Source organism: Nycticebus coucang, chromosome 8 (assembly GCF_027406575.1).
Source record: "Nycticebus coucang isolate mNycCou1 chromosome 8, mNycCou1.pri, whole genome shotgun sequence".
NCBI lineage: Eukaryota > Metazoa > Chordata > Mammalia > Primates > Lorisidae > Nycticebus > Nycticebus coucang.
Window position 1 is genome coordinate 76,617,943 of NC_069787.1, and position 24,033 is coordinate 76,641,975.

A 24,033-nucleotide genomic window follows, 5' to 3' on the forward strand; every position below is an offset into this window, starting at 1 on the left:
GCGGTTAGTTAAGGTGCCAGCCACATATACCTAGGGTGGCGGGTTTGAACCGGTCCAGGCCAGCTAAACAAAAATGACAACTGCAACAAAAAATAGCCAAGCGTTATGGCAGGCACCTGTAGTCCCAGCTACTTGGGAGACTGAGGCAAGAGATTTGCTTAAGCTCAAGAGTTTGAGGTTGCTGTGAGCTGTGATGCCACATCACTCTATGGAGGGCAACATAGTGAGACTCTGTCTCAAAAAAAAAAAGACTGCTGCATTGTAAAGTCTTTTGATAACAGAACAGTGCCCTCATCAAATGAACTCATAGATTATCATCTATTGTGAAGTGAGATGAAAAAAAATCCCAAACAAGCAAGCTCATACAGGGAGATTTTTGATGTTATCTCCAAGAGGCCACAGGGACACTCTGCTCAGAAGGAACACCGATAACATACCTCATTTTGGTAGTCCTGTTTGGACCTGTACTCATTTTTAAAACTACCTCGAGGGGGTACAACATAGAATGTCACTAGGATAACTGGCAGCTTCTAATAGAAGTAACATATTCCTACCTGTGACCAGCATGTCCGCTCAGAGATAGTAACCCTAGAAAAGTAAGAGCTTGTGCCCACCAAAAACAACAAAAAAATTATACCAGAATATTCACCACAGCTTTCTTTACTCTTAATTTTAGTGAAGGGAAAAAGGGAAGGAGGAAGCAAGTAAGCAGCCCTGCGTCTATCAACAGTGAATGAATTTTTACAAACTCTTGACATTTTCATACAGTGGAATACTATTCAGCAATAAAAAGTCAGTCACCCCTGCTAGGAACTATTTATATCCCCAACAGGATGAATCCCAAATGTGTTATGTTGAATGAAAGAAGCCTACAGATGAGAACCTTCTGCATTATTCCAAGTATATGAAGTCCAGGAACGGGCAAAACTATATTTATAGTGACAGCAGAATATCCTGAAGTGGTTGCCTGGGATGGTTGGGGAGTGGGACAGGGAAGGAAGGAAGATCTGGGAGGAGCACGATAGAACTTTTAGGGGTGATGGGCTGGTTCTATTTGTTGATCTGGCTGATGATTACACAGGTGTACACATACATAAAAAATTAATGGAGCTGAACACGTAAGGGCTGAGCATTTCACTGTGATAAGTTAAACTTCAATGAAGCCCCCTTTGCACACATCCGCAGCCGCGCCCACACAAAATCCCAGGAGGCTCAGTACCAGCTGCAGCCCGGGCCTTGCCCACTCGGGGAGGCCACGGCCCGAGGCATCCGGTTTCCTCTCGCTGCACTCCCGACTTCCGCGCCTCTCTGCGGGCCAGGACCCGGCGCTCCCTCTCTGGAAGCGGCGATCCGCCGTCCCCGCTGGGTCCCGCCACCGCCGGCTCCGCGTCCCCGCGCCGGGGCCGGACCCGGCGGCCCCGCCCTCGTCCGGCCCGGCCCGGCGCCGCCCCGCCCGTCCGGCCCGCCCTCCCTTCTTATCTGGCCCCGGGGCCGCGGCCCGGGAGGCGGCCGGCCGGCTGGGGCCGCGCGATGTCGCACGGAGCCGGGCTCGTCCGCACCACGTGCAGCAGCGGCGGCGGCGCGCTCGGACCCGGGGCCGGAGCCGGGGCGGCCCCGCCCGGCGCGAGCCCCTCGGAGGGGCTGCTGGACTCCGCGTATCCCCGCACGCACGCGGCCCTGCTGAAGGTGGCGCAGATGGTAAGCGAGGTCCCGGGGCAGCCGGGGAGCCGACGCGCCGGGCGGCTGGACGGCGGCCGGAGCCCCGGAGCCCGCGCGGGGCTGGGCCGGGCGCCGGGGTCGGCTCCTCCCGGGAAGTCGCCGCCGCGGCTGCTCGGGTCTCCGGTTGCTCCAGCCACCCCTGCGCGGCGCCTGACCCGCCCTCTGACAGAAACCAGATTGAAAACCTAACGTCTTCCTTCCTCTTCTCCGGCCGCGCCGCTTCGAACCCCGGCCGGGGTGAGGAGTCGCCTGGCGGCGGCGCTGAGCGGCGCACCCCGACCCCGGCCTCTCTCTCCTCCCGCCGCGCGCCGCTGGGCCCGCGGCTCTGGGCGCGGTTTAGCAGAGCGAGGAGGTCACGGGGGCGCGCGTGCCGCGGTGAGGAAAAAGAGCCGTGATCTTTTTCGGTCCGATGATCAACTGGGGAAGGCCTGTTCTGAGGGGCTGCACTTGTTTGGGGGAGCCAGTCTCTCGACCAGGGTCACCTGTGGAGCCGGGCAGGATGAATGTCTGGGGCGCAGCACCAGCGTCTTGCACCAACCAGGGCAGGCGTTGCCTGGCCTGTGCGCTTGTTCCTCACTCCTTTTTTCTTCCTTCCCATTTTTTCCTTGTTTTAAAATGTGCTATCTTAAACATCTTTTCCATTTATAGACGTATTTTGAAACTGGGTTGACTCTTTATCATTCACTCATTGTAATGTTTGCAGCTAGAATGGTGCAGAGGGGAGGGGTAGTTTTCAAAAGAGGCGTGGGGAAAGGTGTGTAGCGATGGCTGCAAGGTCAAAGGCTCAGAAGTCGGGGACTGCTAAGGTGGATGCAGAGTCCCTGCACCCAGATAGCGCTGTTACTCCAGAGCTGAGTGTATGTAAAGGTGGCTCTCATTTCCTGCTTGGGGCAGACCTAAAGAGAAAGGAGAGTTTCCTCCTCCCTAAGATGGGTCCAAAATTAGGAAGTAGAGGCATTTTGGTAATGCACAATAAAATCAAACTGCTGAGCAGTGTTAGGGTTGAGGAGGGCCTTTTTTTGGCCCAGGCTAGGAGATTTGATCAGCCAAATAAAGGTAACCAGCCACCTCCCCATCCTTGAAAGATTGGCCGGGGTGAGACAGACCCAGGCCTGAGCAACAATGATGATTTTGGTGGACAGAGATTTTGAAGGATGAAACATCTCTGATGGTTTATGAGATTGGTACACAAAGGTAATGGAGATGAGAAGCCTTCGTGTTATTCTGTGAGTTTGAAGAACAAAGATAATTGGGAAATGAGAAACCTCCATCTCTCATTTTAAGTTCCTCAGCTAGCCTCTCACCTGTGGTTCTTGTATCAGGTTGCAGGTGACAGTGATGGGGCCTTTGTTCAAAGGTAGAGACCAAAGAATTGAAGAAGTTCTTTATCTGGCTGCTGCTTCTCTGGGTGCCCCCTTAAAACCATACTGCAGCATTCTTATACCTTCCCCACAGCATGCCCTCTCTGGAACTTCAGCTAGTTTGATTGGATGCTCTGGGAGTAAAGTTGCCCTTGCAGGATGTCAATATTACAATAGAGAGTATTTAGGACTGTCTACCTGGGCCTCTTGTCTAACTCCTCCCTATTCCCCTCCTCCTCCTCTCTTTGGGGCTCCTGCATGAGCATTTGATGTTTATGGTCTTCTTTGCTAGGGAACACTTACTTAGCCAGACTTTAACATCAGAAGCAGCTAAATTGATGCCCGCTTTGGACACCCTTTTTATGGGTCTCTTGTTTTGATCGTTGGTGGCTCAATTGCATACTGAACCGGCTGACCGTTTTGTTCTCGGCTTCCCATTAAGTGTTTTCATTATGGTCTGGTCAGCAGACCTACCAACATACTGCCTTAAGAAATCATTGAAAAGGCTATTCTGTTGGAGGATAGATAGCTTCCCTTGTCTTGGGCCTTTTCTGGGTCCATCACTACTAGGAAATGAGAAGAAAATATGTTTCTAAGTGAGAGTTGTACTTGACATGTAATTTACACATATATAATCCTTCCAGACCTCTGGCCAGGATGGTTTAGTTTCTTTGGTCTTCTTTTTTAGACTAAAGATGCAGTCACAATTTTTTATTTTAAGGGATTAGGCTTTTTTCTTAAATAGCTATATTTTTTGAGCCCTGCTAGTATTCTTGATAATGTTCTAAGAATTATATACTGTATATCAGGTTATGTGTTATCTCTCTCTCTCCTTTTTTTTTTTTTTGAGAAAGAGCCTCAAGTTGTCATCCTGGGTAGAGTGCTGTGACATCGCAGCTCACAGCAACCTCCAACTCAAGGCTTAAGCAATTCTCTTGCCTCAGCCTCCCAAGTAGCTGGGACTACAGGCACCCACCACAAAGCCTGGCTATTTTTTTTTTGGTTGTAGTTGTCATCGTTGTTTGGCAGGCCCGGGCTAGATTCGAATGTGCCAGCTGTGGTGTATATGGCTGGCGCCTCAGCCACTTGAGCTACAGGCACGGACCCATGTATGTGTTATCTCATTAAATGCTTCTTTAAGAATCTATTGGAGTAACGTGTTTGACAGATAAGGAAATTGGCTGAAAAGTTAAAGAGCCACTAAAGTCACACTGCTGTCAGCAGCAGCAGTAGGATGGCACACACCTGATGGCCTCATGTCTGTAGTCTCAGCTACTTGGGAGGCTGAGGCAAGAGAATCACTTGAGCCCAAGACTGAGGTTGCTATGAGCCATGATGCCAGGGGACTCTACCCAGGGCAACAAAGTGAGACTCTGTCTCAGAAATAATTAAATAAATAAAAGCTGAGGGGGAGTGAAGTATTAATACATGTAACAATATGGATAAATCTTGAAAACATTATGTTAACTGAAAAAAGCCAGTCACAAAAGGCCATGTATTATATGAAATGTCCAGAAGAAGCAAATGTATGGATGCAAGAAGTAGATTAGTGGTTGCCCAGGACTGGGGGCATTTGAGAGGAAATAGGAAGTGACTGCTAATGGGCATGTGATTTCTTTCTGGGGTAAAAATGTTCATGTGGAAATGAAAATCATGATGGTTGTACAACTCTGAATGTACTAAAACTACTGAATTTGTCACTTTAAATTAGTGAACTATATAGTATGTGAATTATATCTCAGCCATTAAAAAGCCTGGGAAAGAGTTTTAGAGATCAGGATGCTCTGCACACAGCCACTGGGTTTGCGGAGCACAAAGATCCACTTCAAGAAACCCCCTTGGTGTCCCCACCATGTCCACTAAGACAGGAGGAGCGCCCACTGCAGGCCTCACGAGTCTGGGCTGAAGGGTCAGGTCTTCTAGCATCCCCTGAGGGCCTGAGGGCCTGCACTGCAAGGTGCCCCAGGGTCTGCAGGGATCCAGATATCCTTGCTTGCTCCTTGTCGTCTTGTTCCCTCAGTAGACATTTATGAGTTCCACATTCATCTGCATTTAGGGTAGAGGGTCAGAGGGCAAACAAAGGTGACGTGTGAGCTCCTCATGGAGATAAGTGATATGTTGGGGGTGGCAGGAAGGAAATAATAAAGCAAGAGACAGGCCAGCACTTGCACAGTTCTTTGTCTTCCTACCCCAGGACATTTAAAAATTGGGGTCAGCTCATTCATTGAGCCTCTGCTTTGCTCTGAACTGTATGTGAGGCATATGGAATACAGCTATTAACAAGACCCACTCTTGTGCAGAAAAATAGGCTGTGACATTTGCACAGCTGTCATATGGGAGGGGAACCAGAATTCAGTCCACAAGCAATGAAGATGGAAACCTAAATGTCTTCCAAGAGGTTCATTTACTTACCTGGCAAATATTTATTGAACAGCTTGTGTGTGCTAAGGCACTGTGGAAAGAGGAGCAAACAAGACAGATGAGCTCCTGCCCTCTCTGTGCTCTAATAAAGAAAATGAACATTAATCCAACAGTTATAAATACATAGTTACAAACGGGGACAAAAGTTATGAAGAAGAGATACTCAGTGAGCATCTACTAGAGGCTGTGGCCTTTCTTAAGCCAAGAAGGGCCTTTTTGAGGATGAAGGTCCAGTGTGAGCATCGCAAGAAGAAAGCATAGCCCACAGCTCTGAGTCTGGAGGAAACAGGATGAGACTGGAAAAGTATGCAGGGACCTCATCCCAGAGTCTGCTAGATCATAGTGAGGATATGATCTTTGTTCTGAGAAAATCAGGGCAGCGTCATGACAGTATCAGTCAACTCACCATGAACATGGTTCTCAGCCGTGGGCTGTACCACCCCCTAAGGGTCATTTTGGAGTTTTGTGGAAACTTTTCTTTTGGCAAAGGGATTAGGATTATATTATGTAATATACACCTCTTATTCATTTCAGGATAGTAATGAGGATGGTGTAAAATACTTTATATCCTAAAAGGACGTTTTGTCTGAACTAAGATGGAAAGAATCTGCCCAGGCTGGGTGGCCCTTGGATGGAGGAGCCTGGGGAGAATGCACTAAGTTTTCTGGCAGGAGAGCGGGTCCTAAAGGCCCTTCAGGATACCTGGACAGTTCTGGGCTTCACTTTGGGAATTCATAGCTCAGATTCCAAATGGAATTAGACTAAGGGGATCTCGGCCTCTGCTATAGCTGTGCGTAGACCTATGAGTAGAGAAAGGCCCAGCATAGTGCAGAATGGTCCACCCCTTATGTTCTGTTTTAGGTCTTTATGGCGGGGGGCTCTGGTTTGGTTCTGAAGTGTGATCTGCACACCCATGTCTTACTTCCCATAAATTGGAGCGTTAATAAAGGCAGCAAAGAAACTCACTGCCAGGATTCTTTGACCTTAACCAGTCTGGTCTAAGGACAAGAAGCCACTCTCTGCCAGTGGCCAAGAAAATTAAAAAATAATAAATAATAAAATAAGTCATGGCTTTTATTCCTGATTAAAAAAAAAAAAAAAAAGTAATGCTTATTCCCAACCAGGGGCTGTACTGCCCCCTAGGGATTATTTTAGAACTTCATGGAAACTTTCTGGTTGTTACAGAGTAAAATATATGTATGTATAATACTATTTCAAGATAGTAATAAGGATGGTGTAAAATACTTTACATCCCAAAAGGACATTCTGAATATACATTTTATTCATTTCTTTTTCTTTTTTTTGGCCGGGGCTGGGTTTGAACCCACCACCTCTGGCATATGGGACCAGCGCCCTACTCCTTGAGCCACAGGCGCCGCCCCATTTTATTCATTTCACAACAGTAGTGAGGACTGTGCAAAATACTTGATATCCTAAAAGTATCCCCGGCTGGGTGGAACTTTTGGGATAAAAGATACCTAAAGGTCTCAAAACTTAGGGAAACTTGGGGAAACACAGGAAGAAAGTAGAATCTCCTACCTCCTATTCTGAAGATTAATATTTGAAGTAAAATTGTATCGCATTATAGATCAGTACATATAATTTTGGTTGTTTTTAAAAACAAAATTAGGACGATATTATACCTATTTTATAAAATGCCTTTTTTGTTGTGTTGCCGTAGCCAGTCATTAAGGTTTACGTGACCTGCTCCCCTCCCGACTCAGGGAGCTTGTAATTCTGTACAAACAGGACTGAGATGAACTTCCTTGTGGAGAAGTCTGGCGTGCAAATCTGTAAATACTTCCTCAGGATAAGTGGCTCTGACCTTTTGGCGAGAGAGAAATGAAGTGCTTCTTGCTCTTCTGAGGTGGCCAACATTAAACATTTCTGGTCTTTTTAACATCTAGAAATTAATGGGTGTCCCTGTATCATCCAGGAATTTCAAGGAGCCAAGTATGATAGTAACAGTATTTAAGTTGTAATAGTATTTTTGGTGTCTGATGATTTAGAAAAGGAACAATGACAGAGACAGACTAGAAGATTCAGTAATGCTTTTAAACGCACGTATATTTAAGTAATGGTAATAGCAGACCTTATGTATTCAGGCTGCAGAGTGCAAGGATTTCATCCTCTCCAGGGCACGCCAGATAACCACCTGGGTTGGAATCTCTGGCCAGAGGGAAGGCAATATAGATGATGGATGAGGCCACCAGCGAAAGGGGCCAGCAGGCTGCAGGGGCCAGGGTTTATGGGGCACATGAGGGCTTTGTGGTCTGGTGTGTGTTTGGAAAGTGTCCCATAGGTTTTCTGGTGCTACAATGGGTCCTAGAAACCCTCTAGAGCACTCTTGGGCCATGAAATCCTAGCGGGGGGTGTCCCTTTGTGGACCAGTGAATTTACTTAAATTCTCATTTTAGGGAAGGCCTTCTCTCTTCTCCCTTCCTCCCAGCTCTGGGGCTTCCTGTTCAGCGCCACTGGACAGCCATCTGTTTCCTTCCCTTTGCCATCTGCCTTGCCCTGTGCTGGCGGAGCGTGCTGCCCTGGCAGCCTCTCTCGGACCTGCCGCCCGCCACATGCTGGCTTTCTTTGTCACCATTTTGGCTCACTGGTCCCCTCACTCGCTGCTCAGTCCCTGGCCTTCCTCACTGGAGCCCTTAGTGACTCCTGGCAGCAGCAGGGTCCTGGCTCACAGCCTAGCACTAGCTGCTGGTTGCTCAGCCGCTTCTGGGGCTTGCTAAGGAAAAAGGAGGATGGGACCTGGGACAGACTCAGTCGCTGCCACTGCCACTGCCACTGCCCCCACCCCATGGTCCCTGGCAGAAAGCATCAACAGAGCCGCATCTCAGCCTCCTGCAGAAAAAGTGTTTCACCTGGTTTGTGTTTTAATCAACAAGGAAAGTGACATGGCTCTTCCTTTTCCTGGGGCAGTGTCTCTCCTTCTCCCCTTCTCGGTTGATAGAGACAAATTGTTTGTATAGCAGTTTCCATGTATTACCCCGAAAGGATCGCTGTGAAAACAGGAGAAAAGCTGTATCGTCCTCATTTTTTTTTTTTTTTTTTGTAGAGACAAGAGTCTCACTGTACCGCCCTCGGTAGAGTGCCGTGGCGTCACACAGCTCACAGCAACCTCACACTTTTGGGCTTATGCAATTCTCTTGCCTCAGCCTCCTGAGCAGCTGGGACTACAGGCGCCCACCACAACATCCGGCTATTTTTTGTTGTTGTTGTTGTTGTTTTTGCAGTTTGGCCGGGGCTGGGTTTGAACCCGCCACCCTCGGCATATGGGGCCGGCGCCCTACTCACTGAGCCACAGGCGCTGCCCTGTCCTCATTTTTTTAAGATGGAGAAAATGAAGTTCCTTCTGAAAGGAATGGGAGGGAGAAAGAAAGAAATTAAATGCTTTGGGGCACAAAGTAAAGTGAAACCTTCTGGAAAGCAGAGAGAATTACTAAATATAGTCTGACCTCAATATAATTTTATTCTCTTCTACTTCTTAGGTTTTCTTTATTCCCTTGAGAAGGCAACAGCAACTCTAAATATCTCTAATATTTATGCAGAAGTCTCTTTATTCAACTTACCTCTTAAATTATAAAAGTGGTACTTAACCAAATAATAGCACATTGAGCTCCCACTAGGTGACATCACCAGGCTAGGTGTTCTTACGTGTTTTACGTTGCTTAATCCTCACAATAATATGAGGTGGTCTGAGGCACAGAGAGGTTAGGTAATTTGCCCAAAGCTACAGAGACATGAAAGTGAACCTGGGTTTTTGACCAGGTGATCTGAATCCACAACTTGGGCTCTTAGAAAACAATTTGGGGTCAGTATGCTGTGTGTATTTTCCCATGTCTTTAAACATTGCTTAATAAATGGTGTTGTGGGGTGTGCACAGTAGCTCATGCCTGTAATTCTAGCACTCTGGGAGGCCAAGGTGGGTGGATTGCTTGGGCTTAGGAGTTTGACACTAGCCTGAGCAAGAGTTCATCTGTACTAAAAATAGAAAAAACTAGCTGGGCATCATCACACCTGGAGTCCCAGCTACTGGGGAGACTGAGGCAAGAGGATTGCTCAAGCCCATGAATATGAGGTTGCTGTGAGATGTGTTGCCACAGCACTCTAACCAGGGCAACAGAGTGAGACTCTGTCTTAAGAAAAAATAAATTTAAAAAGTTTAAAAAAGAAATGATGTTATGCACACACATATAAGTCTGCTGTTTGGTTGTGCTATAGTTTGTCCACTGGGCACTGATGAGCAGGCTGTGGCAGATCTAGAAGGGGATTGGTGAGCTGTGACAGCAGGTGCTAATGAGGATTTCATCCTTTGCCAGAGATGAAATCAGCTGGAGTGGGGGAAACTCCTCACTGGATATTGAACAGATAAGTATGTGCATCGTATTTTAGGAAGCATTTTCGTGTTACCCACCATTGTTGTTATTGTTCTTAAGTCATAAGTTCCTCTAGGAAGGGCTGGGAAGAGAAAGAGGATCTAAGGTCTGAGTCCCTGCTCTGCCACGCACCGTGTCAGGTGATTTTACATGCAGTTCTCCTTAGTTTCACCCTTCTAGTGACTCTGGATTGTGGTTTCTTTCTTTTGATTGAACAGAAGCTGAGAGATCTCAGAACTTGCCCAAAGTTAAATAAATTTGTTAAACTCTGGAGCCAATTTTAACTCAAGTCCAGCCAGGTTGCTTTTTCACCATGGTGTGCTGTCTCTCCAGCGATGGGAGCGGGTTTCCAGGCCTGCCCACTGTGGCAGGCACACTTAGGGTGACCCCAGTGAGTCATACCCTTGTGTAATTCCATCCTCTCACATGTGGGTGGAATCTCTGACTTCTCCCCAATAGAAAACGGCGCAGGTGATGGGCTGACTCTCCCATGATCGTGTTACATTACAACATGCCAAGGTGATGGGATGTTGTGGATATAATTAAGGTCCCAAAGCAGTTGATTCTGAGTTAATCACAAGGAGATATTCCCTAGGTAGACCTCCCTTCATCAGTCAGTGCCTCTAAAAGAGCTGTTGGGTCCTTCCCAAAGGGAGAGATTCTCCTACTGATTCTGAAGGAGAAGACTACCTTGTCGGGAAAGGGCTTGTGAGGTAGCCATGTGGCAAGAATCTATGGGCTGTGCCTGGAAGCTGAGAGCAGCCCTCCACTGACAGCAAGAAAACGGGACATCATTCCTCAGCTGCATGGGAAGGAGGGGGTCCCACGCCTGGCCTCTATCTCATTTGCAGCCTGGTGAGACCCTGAGCAGAGGACTTCATCCTGTCCAGACGCCTGCCCTACGGAAACCATGAGATGATAACTATACATTGTTCTAAGCTGCTGAGTTTGTAGTAATTTGTTATGCAGCAGTGGATAACTAACACTCCCATAAAAGCTTGTTTATCCCTCATCAGAGCTGGAATGCTCAGCAAAGGGGCATGAAGCAGAGGGTGCCGTGGGGTAGAGGACACAGTGGCCATTTTTATAACAGGGCTTTGGTCACATGTCACTGGGGTAAGTCCCTTTGTTTAGTTACTGCCGTGGGTCAGTCGTGCTGAATGTTTTTCAAGCCGGAGCTTGCTGTCATAACATCTCTTTGAGGTGTCTGTGTCCCCATTTTGCAGTTGAGGAAACTGACATGAGGAGTTTAGATACCTGGTCTGCAGCCTCTCAGCTTGCAAGAACTGACTCCATCTCCCAGCTGTTCCTCTCTCCAGCATGGTCCTTTCTTGGAGCCGGTCTGAAAAAATACTGTACATTCAAAGTTGTATTTGCTTTTTTTGAATAGATAATATTGCTATGATCAAGATTCAAAAAATACTAAAAGTTTCTCAATTTCCAGTTTTCCTCCCTGCAGGCTACCAGTGATGCCAGGTGCTTCTGTAACTTCAGGAGTTACTTCATGCTTCTGTGTATGCGTGGCTCCCTCCCGTCTTTACACTAACAGTTCTGTTTTTATTACTTAACTTTCCATCTTGGATAATTTTATATCTATCCAGACAATGTTCTCATTCTCTTTAATGGTTGCATTATATTCCATAGAATGGATTTACTGTATCTATATTTAATCCATCCACTCTTGACAGAAATTTAAGTTATTTCCCACCTTTTTTTATCTAACAGTGTTGTAGTGGCTAACTTTGTACATATCATAGATTTGTGTGTATAGAAGAATATTAGGAGAAACTCCCCAAAGTAGAGGACCTACACCAAATGTTGCATGTGCTTGGAAATTTTTTATCTGTCCTGAAACTCAGCTTCTCAGACTTCACCTTGGGATCATCTCCCAGAGGGCTTCAGGAGTCTTTTGTGTCCATTGTCATTAAAAAAGACTCTGCTTATTGTCCAGGCAATGTTCAGAGTTCTACTATCCTGGTATTCCACTCAACTTTATTTTAGATATTAGGAATCCAAAAAGTCCAGGTAGAGAATAAGAAGACCTGTATGACTGGCGTTTCTCTTCGATTTTCCTAAGGTCCATCTCAAGGAGTGTTGAAGTCAGCTTACCTAAAAGCAGAGCAAGACCTGGGGCTCCTGTGTACTGGCTTATTGAGTGAGCAAAGCAAACAAAGGCAGAAAGAGCTAGACAAAGATGAGTTTTAGTAGCCCAGGCTCAGCCTGATCTTGTGGGGAGCTCCAGAGATTGTCCTGCTTTGAGGAAGAGGGCTGGGCTTTTGTACACCTTTCATTGGCTGCAAACCAGGGAGGGGGATAGATAAATTCCCAGGGACCTCTGAATCAGACAGTTGTAGTTATTGGAGGGAAATCATTAGCAGAGGGGCGCAGGTGTGAGGAGATAGCAGCAGCACTCAGTAGCTGGGGGGATGGGGCCCTGGCCTGGTGAACAAGAGCCCGAGATCTGAGTAGGGCTCCAATGCAGTCCCGAAGTAGCCACTGGAGTTGTCTCCCACCGGTCTGATGTCTGCCGCAGCTCTAAGCTGATGACCTTGGGGACATACAAATCTGCCTGCATCTTTCTTCTATCATAAACCTGACTTATCTGTATTCTTGCCCAGACATCCCCCTGGATCTGTAATGCTAGGCTGCTGCCTAGCGGACCTCATAAGACTTTGGATATTACTTTTTGCTGTCCATTTAAAGACTTATTTTATATTTTTTCAGCTCACTTTGAAATAAGGGGAGGGAAAATGTTTATTGAATGCAAAATAAAATCAACAGAGAGCAGAATTATTTCCATGACCTTTAACGGGAGAATTAGAAGCAATGTCGTGGTGACATAAATAACTTGACCTTGTCTTTTTATCTTCTTGGAAAGACCTAAGGCCATAACCACAGAAAAAGTTTCCTGGAGATTAGATATTTGATTTCTCACATGTAATTAAGTTAAGGATCTTTTTAAATGAGGAGATCATCCTTGGTTTTCTGGATGGGCCCTAAATCCAGTGACAAGTGTCCTTGTAAGAGGACACAGGGAGAAGGTGATGGTAGTGTGAAGGTGAGATTGTGGGGATGTGGCTGAGAGCCCAGGAATGGTAGGTGAGCCACCCAAGGCTGGGAGAGGCCGGCTTTCTCCCGCAGTGTCTCCACAGGGAGTGTGGACCTGAAATACCTTGACTTCAGCCCGGAGAGTGCTGCTTTCAGACTGCTGGCCCCCAGAACTGTGGCAGAATAAATGTCTGTTGTTTTAAGCCTCCAATTTTGTTACAGTAGCCACAGGAAACTAAAGCAATTAAAGACTCCATTACAGTTAGATTCTAAAAGTCTTCAATGTTGTAGACTACAGGAATTTAATAGTTTTTCCTTTTTTAGAAGTGCTTTGCTCACTTCCAGCAATGAACTTTCAGAGAAGTATGGCCACCTTTTCCTCTTCCCTGAATGGCAGTGACAGCTCCGTCCTCTTTGAGTACATCTTTTTCCTTGATAGCTTATTCAAAAAGAGAAGCAATACTTGAATATCTGCTGAGAAAAGCAGAAAAATAAAGACAGAAAAGAGTATCAGAGAGTGGTTCTCAGATGGCAGCATGGAGGCAAAAAGATGACAAGTACATTTCAAAGAAGCATTGCTTCTCGCCTTCCACAGAGGATGAGTGACATGTCCCCAGCTCCCCTCAAACCATTACAATGCCAAACAAGTCTCACTGCATTCTAGTAGGGCCCATAAAGATAAGCTACTGTAGCTCAAAAACATAGGCATTAAGGTGGTCAAGTTGGTACTGCTTAATCGGTTCCTTGTGAATTGGTTGCTGTTTGTTTTTAATGTTTATAAAAATGTCTGATGATTTTAAGCCTCTAAATTATATATACTTTTTTAACTTTTAATTTGTAAATAATTCCAGATTTACAGAAACTCTGCAGTTTCCCATAACCCCACCCCTCAAACATTTTACATTTGTTTAATCACTTTTCACTTATATATGTTAATTTTTTTTTTTCTCTGAACCATTTGAGAGTGAATTGCAGATATTATGTACTTTGTCCATCAGTACATCAGTGTGGATTTCCTAAGAAGGACCTCTCTTACATAACCACAAAACAGTTGCCTAAATCAGAGAATTAACAACACCGATGCTATTTTCTGACCTAAGAACCTTATTAAGATTTCACCATTGGGCTGGGTGAGATGGCTCACACCTGTAATCCTAGTACTCTGGGAGGCCAAGGCAGGTGGATTGCTTGAGCTCAGGAATTCAAGACCAGCCTGAGTAAGAGTGAGACCCCTCTCTCTAGAAAAATTAGCCCAGCGTCATAGCGGGTGCCTGTATTCCTCGGCTGCTGGCTGAAGCAGGAGAATTACTTGGGCTCAGAATTTGAGGTTGCTATAAGCTCTGATGCCATGGCACTCTAGTCTGGGCAAGAGAGTGAGAATCTGTCTCAAAAAAAAAAAAAGGTCTCACCATTGACCCACTAATCTCCTTTTTCTGGTGTAGGAGCCCATCCTGCATCTCAAGGTACATTCAGATGTCATGTCTCTTTAATCCCCCTCAACTTGGAACAGCTGCTCAGTCTGTCTTATCCTTCATGACCATGACATTCATGAAGAACCCAGGACAGAACAGCCTCTTCACTTGATACTAAAGGTGGTTTGGAAGGACCTTCTGATTCTCAGCATTTTATAGCCACTCTGGAAACAAAAATGAAAGAAGTAACATTTGGATCTTGGCATGCCTTATCTCAATTTTAGTTATTTTGTTTTCACAAAAGTCTCTTTTGCAAACTTCCTACCTGAAATTAATAGCTAATAATTCAAGTTGAGTTGATTGCACATTCTGTTCTTAAAAAAAAAAAAGGTCTTAGCTCAAATGTCACCTCCCTAAGATAATGGCTAAAATAGATGGAGGGTTTATCACCTATAGTCTTAACTCTGTGAATCTGATGTAAATTGCCCCCATTTAATTCTCACAACTTTCGATGCTATTGTTCTTCTTTTTTTTTGAGACAAAGTCTCAAGCTGTCACCCTGGGTAGAGTGCCGTGGTGACACAGCTCACAGCAACCTTAAACTCTTGGACTTAAGCGATTCTCTTGCCTCAGCCTCCCGAGTAACTGGGACTACAGGCAGCCACCACAATGCTCAGCTATTTTTTTGTTATTATTGTCAATTGTTGTTTAGCAGGCCCTGTCTGGGTTTGAACCCACCAGCCGGGTGCATGTGGCTGGCACCCCAGCCACTGAGCTATGGGCACCAGGCCTGTTCTTCGTATTTTATAGATAAAGAAACAGAGATGCAAACCCAGGTCTGGGCTGTGCCTGCTTCCCTCTTCCTGCTCCCTTCTCCAGCCCCAGAAGGACCTGCCCCAACCCCCACCCCCAGCCACCATCACTCTATCCTCCTAGCCAGTTCCAATTTCATCACAGCCTTTGCTAGCAGAAACCAGCTTGTTCACACCAGCATTGCTCAATTTATGGTGGGTCTTCTTCACTGGGATGTAAACCACAGAGGGGCAGCAACCTGTCCATTTACTAAGGCCGGTGCCTGGGACACAGAAAGCACTCGAAATCATTTTTTATTTAATGACTACATTCTCTGACAAAGCCTTTGGTAATAGCTTTTTTTTTTTAAGTCAGAATGGGTGAAGTGCTTGAGAGATGAAATAATGCTGTGTCTGTATGCACCTGCTACAGAAGAGGGCTGGGGTGTGGGCCCAGGGACCACTGCAGGCCAGGAGGCTGGGAGGAGAGGTTAGGGTGCCCATCATGGAGCAGCCTCCCAGGTTTCTGGTAAGGATGTAGGTTCTCTGCTGGCTGCCTGCCTTTTGTGATAGCACCTTTCTTTTTTATTTAATTGCGTTGACAGGTTTCCACTGACTCATAATCAAAACAGTTGTTCCTATGCCAAAGCAAACAGAGACAAGTGGAAGGATGTGAGACGTGTCTGTCAGTTCATCAAGCTGTCACGGTAGGGTTCCTAATTTAAAGCAACACCAGGAAACACTGAATAGTGACATTACTGAACTAGATTAAAGGCTAAGAGAATCAAATGAAGTAGCAAGCTCACTTTCAGATCTCCCTTTCTGTCTCAAGTGCCAACCCTCCGTAGGGTCCTGGTCTTTGTACTTTGCCTGGCAGAGGCTCTACTTCAGGTCACTTTGCCATATATTTGTTTAGTGCTGCTGTGCACCAGCTGCAGGGGCGCAGCAGTCAGTGGGGCAGATCCTGCCCTTCCTCTGTCACTGAAAGTCTGGGCACTAAATTGGCATCCTATTGGTTCACAGCAGAGGCACCATTATGTTAGGCACACCCAAGAAAGAAAAAAAATTAAGTATGTACTGACACAGATCTGTCTTGTTTGGAATTTTTATCTTACCCTTATTGAAAGAGTTCTTTTAGACTTTATTTGAGTTTTATGTATTCCTGTGAATATGTAAAAAGGATAATAGATGAAGGAAAATAAATTGGTTAAGATATTTCTAAAACCTTTCTATAAAGAGAGCCATCCTTCTTCTAAATCTCTTTTCTTTTCTTTTTTTTTTTTTTTTTTGAGGCAGAGCCTCAAGCTATTGCCCTGGGTAAAGTGCCATGGCATCACAGCTCGCAGCAACCTCCAACTCCTGGGCTCAAGCGATTCTCCTGCCTCCACTCCCAAGTAGCTGGGACTACAGGCACCCGCCACAACTCCCAGCTATTTTTTGGTTGCAGCCGTCATTGTTTGGCGGGCCCGGCCTGGATTTGAACCCACCAGCTCAGGTGTATGTGGCTGGCACTTTAGCTGCTTGAGCTACAGGCGCCAAGTCTTCTAAATCTCTTTTCAAAAGTATTTTTTACACACACCCGCTGTCCTGTGCTCTCAAGAGTATGAGCCATGCAGCATTTCTCAGGAGAATCCATACAAGAATTAAAAGCCATTGGTTCTGGGCTCGTAAGCTGGCTTTTGACTCCTGCTTTGAGAACCATGCTGAATGTGTCTGATTCACCGTCCCGTCCCTGCCATCTCAGCCTCACGCCCTTGGGTTCCCAGGGGTTAAGGTGTTCCATTCTTGTCCCCAGGACTTTCTTCCCTGCTGCTGGCCACCTGTGCCATAAGTTTGATGCTGGCATGTTTGACATTGGCACATGCTCATGCAGTGAACACCATGCCATAACTGCTGTTTGGCTGGCAGCGATTGTGAGATTCACCCTGAGTCAAAGAACGAGTGTCTGTGAATCCGTGAAGTGTGGTTAGTGCCAGGGTGCTGAGTGTTACGCAGGAGGAAGTGGAAGACGCTGTGAGCACAGATAACAGAGTCCTCCCCATCTCTGGTCAGACCTTCCTGGGGAAGGAGGCTCCAGGCTGAGCCCCGATGCCTGGGAATCAGTGTAGGAGGAAAAGGTGGGAAGAATGCCTTGGAGGAGGGCACAGCCTCTGCAGAGTCCTGGAATTGAGAGAGAAGCTGAAGAGTTTGAAAGCTTGGTCAGTTCACAAATGGCCTTTTTGGTAGCGATGGGGTATGGAAGAGCTGGTAACAACAAAAGTAAGTGGTTCTGTTAGGCTTTGCCAGCTTCCCCACCAGTGAGTGCCAGCTGTCTTGTAGAAACTGCTAGAGGAATTCGTGTTGTCAGCGAGTTAACTTACCCGGTTCATCTGGATCTTCCATTGAAGAGATTTAATAGATCTAGCATTTTGTTTATTTTATTATTTTTTTTTTTGTGGTTTTTGGCTGGGGCTGGATTTGAACCCGCCACCTCCGGCATATGGGACTGGCGCCCTACTCCTTGAGCCACAGGCACCGCCCCATTTTGTTTATTTTTGAGATGTTATAACACAAATATAATTAGGAGCAACATTAATATAATTAAATCCAAATATTATTTTAAAAACTAAATCCACTCACATAACTCACCATTCCTTAGATTTTACAAATGTTGTATTTTGGTCCTTGTTTAAGAGTATGTGTGAGGTTTGCAGGACTATAATTCTTCTGATTACAATCAAAGATTCTGCTTTATTATTGTCTCATTATGAAATTACTGTTTGGTAACATGTCTCTGTTGCAATAATATCTTCATAATTGCATGTAATATGTACAATCATCGAAGCAGACATTCTGTAATTTATATAACTATTCACTTTGACCATGCAGGTTACTTTTGAGTTTTCAGCTGCTGTAAATGACGTTACATTGAACATTTGCAGGGACCAGCAAACTGTAGCCCACAGAGAAAATCCAGCCTGCCACCTGTTTTTGTAAAGTTATGTTGGAACACAGCCAAACCATTCATTTATGCATTACATATGGCCAATTTCACATTATAATAGCAGAGTGGAATAGTTACAGTAGAGATTGTGATCTGTAAAGCTAAAAATATTTACTACCTGGTCCCTTGCCAGCCTCTGTTTTGTGGTATGTAGTAGAGCATTCTTTGACTTGGTTTCTTTTTCTTCTTCTTTTTTTTTTTTGGCCAAGGCCGGGTTTGAACCCACCACCTCCAGTATATGGGGCCGGCACCCTACTCCTTTGAGTCATAGATGCCGCCCTGGTTTATTTATTTACTCAGGATGTATTTTATTTTGTTGATTTCAAAATAACTTCTAATTTATAAGTGAATATAGTCCATATATACAGTGACTTATCAGAATAAATGAATTAGATTCATTCATTCATTAACCATTATGAGATTATAGTAATTATTACTGAAGTACCTTTGGCCCCTTTTATTTATACTAATGTTACTAATCAATATCTTCATTATAACTCCCCTAGCAACCCCCTAGCAAGTTGTTGTTGTTGTTGTTAATTGTTGAGATAGCATCTCAAGCTGTCACCCTGGGTAGAGTGCCATGGTGTCACAGCTCACAGCAACCTCAAACTCTTGGGCTTAAGTGATTCTCTTGTCTCAGCCTCCCAAGTAACTGGGACTACAGGCGCCTGCCACAATGCCTAGCTTTTTTTGTTGTTGTTGTTGCAATTGTTATTGTCGTTTTAGTTGGCCCAGGCCAGGTTCGAAGCCGCCAGCTTCGGTGTATGTGGCCAGTGCCTACCCACTGAGCTACAGGCGCTGCCCCCCAGTCCTTTTTATTTAGAGTATTTCTCACAGTTTTTAATTATGGTATTAGTGTAACATGAGCTGTTATAACAAATAAACCCTGAAATGTCAGTAGTTTAGGACAATAGCTCCCCCTCCACCATTTAGGATCCTTAGCATAGGAGTTCCTGGTCAGTGGGCACTTCTCTCCTACATGGCTATTTAAGTCTGGGCTAAGATTTTTGTGTTTTTTTTTTTTTTTTTTTCTTTTTCAACTTTGGTCTGTATCCAGTGGCTGGTCAGTGGATATAGGCTGTAGGCCCGGTCTCCTTACCTCGATGAAGAAGGTAGGAGACCCATCCCAGCTCAAGCTCCTTGGAGGGTCAGCGAAGACCTGTATTACAGCTGCCCAAGTCCTCCCTCTGCCCTGTTCTGCCTCTCTTACTTCCCTGTGGCTGTCTCCCAGAGAGCATTTGCCAGCAAACTTTCTGCATGCAGATTTCTTTCTCACTGTCCACTATGGACCATATTCACTTATAAATTAGCGTGCAGAGTCTATTTCCAGGAAACTCTCTTTTCCGCTCCTCCCTGTACGTCCCCCTCTCCCCCAGTGACCAATCTAAGCTTTCTGGGTTCATTTCTGTTCTTCACTTTCCATTGACTTTGAAAGTTGGCATCTTCTTTGCTGCTCTCCATAATGACATTTCAACACTGCGTTCACACTCCTATTGATTGGATGCAGCTCTTCCCCTCATCTTTTGACATTTCTTACTAAGCTTCCTTTTGTGGCCTCATTACTTTAGGAAGAGGTGAAGTACAAATTACCAAGATAATGAATATTCAAATTGCACAGACCATCTGCCCCTGAACAGATGTCCACTTTAAGTCAGTGTCAGTCTCCATTCCCCAGGGCAAGGGGACAGATGAAAACACAGGCTCCCGCTGCAGGAAGGATTGTCTTCATGGGAGGAAAAGGGAGGCTGGAGTTCTTCTTCTTTTTCTTGAGACAGAGTCTCACTATGTCACCCTCAGTAGAGTCCCGTGGCATCACAGCATACAGCAACCTCCAGCTCTTGAGCTCAGGTGATTCTCTTGCCTCAGCCACCCGTGTAGCTGGGACTACAGGCGCCCACCATAATGCCTGGCTAGAGAGGCGAGTTCTAATTCACACTCACACTCCTTCCAGAAAACTCAGCTAAGGAAGAGGAAATGATAACCCAAGAATGTTACGATATGGGGCCTATAAATTATATGCCACAATACAAGTATTCCATGGATGTGACGATGGTTTTATTTTTACATTTAACTGTCACAAGTGGAGCATGTGATGTGTGCCAGGCTCTGCTTTTCACGTTTTATCTCAGATGAGCTAATCCTCTAAGTGGGGTGTATTTGTCATCCCCAGTTGGGACAACAGGCTCAGTGAGGTTACTTAGCCTTTTCCACTTCACATGGCTTGTGAGAGGCAATAGCAGTTTGACCCAGATGTTTGGTAAGTCAAGCTCTTAATTTGCATTATCTGCCTTCTTCCTGTGGGCCAGATTGTCCACAGCCTAGCCTAGGGACCAGAAGTATGCAAAGTAGGCTGGGTGTGGAAGTGAATTTGTTCAAAATACAGATTCCTGGGCCCCAGCTCAGACCTGCTGGATTAGAAACTCTGGCTGAGGGGCCAAGGGACCTGCATTTTAACACGTTCCTTGACTGAAACACTCAGTGAATGGGGGGCGGTGGTAGGAATAGACTATCTCACTGCTGTACAGATCACAGGCCACCTTCATAACTTCTCTTACCTGTGTCTCAGGTAAACCAGTGAGGACACGTTGCAACACTTGGAGGTCATCATCCTCGTCGGTAGGCCCTCCTGCTAGGATTCAGTCCCTCCATGCTGCTCTTCATCAACTGATCAAGGGAGGGAACCGAGGCAGTGTAACTGCAGCATTCCCATTGCCGGAGTCAGATCTTAGATGAGTCACCCTCTCTGTGCCATTACCTTATCTGCTAACTGGATGTGATAGTATTATCTGGTTCTGAGGGTTACTATGCAGATCAAGCATGAAGTATTTGAGCAAATGCTAGTTATTACTCTGTTTCCTCCTTTTGATATCCTAATGAGATCTTTAGTCTTTAATCTGTAAGTCAGCTTGGTCTGTTCTTGCTGTTCCATATTCATAGTATTTCCTGCAAGCTCCTCACTTGTCTTTTCCCCTTTGTATGTCTCCAACTTATCTCTACAAATCTATGCTGGTGCCCTGCTAGAAATACTAGATAGGCATAAGCTGTGTTGGAATGGAGGAGAGAGCCCACCTCGCCTTGGTTCAAGGGCATTTGAGAGGTTTCATTTGCATTTAGTTATCATGTTTAGAGGAGGTTGAGGGTGCCAGGGTTTGTTCTGACTGAGCAGAGGCATTATGGTGATGAAGAAAGAGCACCGGGTTGGCTCTTGGCTCTGCTGCCTACCAGCTGGGTAACCCTGAGTCAATCATGCCCTTTCTCTTGCTCTCATTTTATCTTGCAAAGTAGGAGGAAATTTCTCAAGATCACTATTGTTCTAATAATTGCATATACTTGCACATTTGTCCTGTCTCAGAATATGAATTGGCAGTTTCCATAAAGTCTAGGTGCTGGTGTAGATGAGTTATGAGTGTTAGGAGCTGGGCATCCCTAGAAGGTTCTTCTGTTGGTGTCAAGAAATTCCAGGGCAGAGAAAGAGTTTGGAGAAGTCCTGTGGAAATGCCACGGTGAGGTTTTTACAAAGTGTTGTGGGGGCTGGAGCCTCCAAATTTCATCTTTTTTTTTTTTTTTTGTAGAGACAGAGTCTCACTTTATGGCCCTCGGTAGAGTGCCGTGGCCTCACACAGCTCACAGCAACCTCCAACTCCTGGGCTTAAGCGATTCTCTTGCCTCAGCCTCCTGAGTATCTGGGACTACAGGCGCCCACCACAACGCCCGGCTATTTTTTGGTTGCAGTTTGGCCGGGGCCGGGTTTGAACCCGCCACCCTCAGTATGTGGGGCCGGCGCCCTACCCACTGAGCCACAGGCGCCGCCCTCCAAATTTCATCTTATCTCCACAACCCAGCTCTCCCTCCATGGCAGTGTCATCGCCCCATCCCTCAGCAGATACCTTTCTCTTGTAACTTGTTTTTAAAAAATAGTGTCTTTATTGAGATATATTTCACATACAACATAAATCATCAATTCGAAGTGTCCAATTCAATGGTTTTGGTATATTCGAAGAGTATGTAACAGCATCACCACAATCAATTTTAGGACACCTAGAACGGTTGCGTGCATTTTGATAAATACATAGAATCATGTGTCTGTCACCACAGTGTGACACAGAACAGCCCTATCACACCAAAAAGTCCCTGTACCCCTTTGTTGTCAACCCCTCTCCCCACCTGGTAACTCCCGGCAACCATTGATCTGTTTTCCATTCCTGGAGTTGTGCTGTTTTCCAGAATGTCATATAAATGGAATCATAGCAATATGTAGCCTCGAGACTGGCTTCTTTCACTTAGCAAAATGGCTTTAAGATTCATCCTGCTTAATAATAATAATAATAATAAAAGATTCATCCTTGTTATCATGTGACTTACTTAATTGTTCCTTTTTATTACCAAGTAGTGTTCCATTATATGGATGTGTGTTTGTTTCATCCATTCACCAGCCAAAGGACATCTGTTTGCAGGTTTTGGCAATTATGAATAAAGTTGCTATACACATTTACATACAGGTTTTTCTTGCATATATGTGTGTGTGCATGCGTGAGTGTGTGTGTGTCTGAATGTAAGTTTTCATCTTTAAATACTCAGGAATGGTTTTAGTGAGTTGTATGTTAAGCGTATATTCAAATTTATAAGAAACTACATAACCGTTTCTCACAGTGGTAGAATGATTTTGCATTCCCACAGCAATATATGAGGGTTCTAGTTTTTCACCACACTTGCCAGCACTTGGTATTACCGATGTTTTTTTGGTTTTGTTTAATTTTAGTCATTCAAATAGGTATGTAGTGATTTGTCGTCATGGTTTTAATTTTCATTTTCCCTAAAGACTATAATATTGGTCATCTTTTGGTTTTTTGCTGTCCATTTAGTCTCTTTGGCCAAGTGTCTAATCAAGTTTTTTTTTTTTAATTTCATATTAATGGAAGGGTACATACAGTTAGGTTACATTGTTTGCATTTGGAAGGTTAAGTCTGAGTTGAATCCTTCACCCAGGAGGTATGCCATATACCCCTACATTGTACCACGTAGGTGGGGCTTCCTGAACCTGCTCACTTCTTCCACCTGCCCCTTCTTGAGTTTAATTGTGTTTTTCTCTTATATAGGCCTGTAGTTGTTTATCTACTAGCTTCAAATTAGTATTGAGTATATGAGATACTTGCTTTTCCTCTATTCAAGTTTTTTTGTCCATTAAAAAAAAAAAATAGGCTTGGGCCAGGTGTGGTGGTTAATGCCTGTAATCTTAGCACTCTGGGAGGCTAAGCTCCCTTGAGCTCAGGAGTTCAAGACCAGCCTGAGCAAGAGCGAGACCCCATTTCTAGGAGAAAAATTAGTCAGGCCTTGTGGCAGACTCTTGTAGTCCCAGCTACTTGAGAAGCTGAGACAAGACCACTTGAGCCCAAGTGTTTGAGGTTACTGTGAGCTAGGCTGAGGCCACAGCAGGCTACCACCGGTAATAGAGTGAGACTCTGTCTCAAAAAAAAAAAAAACAACTAGGCTTCTTTTATTAGGTTTTGGGTATTCTTTTTTTTTAGTTTTCCTTTTATTATTTTTTTTAATTTCAAAATATTAAAGGGGTACAAATATTTTTGGCACATGGATCACTTTTGTAATCCTTGAATCATGCTTTAAGAGTGCCCATCACCCAGACAGTAGTGTTCATTGTACCCACCAGGTAGATTTTCATTCATCCCCTTTTCTTTCTTCCCCCCTACTTGATTTCTACCAAGTTTTATTTCCCTCTGTGCACATGTATGCTCATTGGTGTGTATTCTTTTTTTTTTTTTTTTTTTTTTTTTTAATTTGGCCGGGGCTGGGTTTGAACCCGCAACCTCCGGCATATGGGACCGGCGCCCTACCCGCTGAGCCACAGGCGCCGCCCTGGTGTGTATTCTTTACCTATTCAGGATAAAAGTCCTT

General features: G+C 45.2%; 1 protein-coding gene across 1 annotated transcript in view; it reads left to right on the top strand.

Annotated features, from left to right (window-relative positions):
- Positions 1-1,300: 1,300 nt before the first annotated feature.
- The window catches only part of CMTM7 (CKLF like MARVEL transmembrane domain containing 7), a 60,173-nt gene continuing 37,440 nt past the window's right edge, over positions 1,301-24,033 (top strand). Inside the window, exon 1 of the mRNA XM_053600310.1 lies at positions 1,301-1,698. Coding sequence (XP_053456285.1) covers positions 1,531-1,698 — 168 coding nt within the window. The 5' untranslated portion in view covers positions 1,301-1,530. The remainder of the gene's footprint in view (positions 1,699-24,033) is intronic.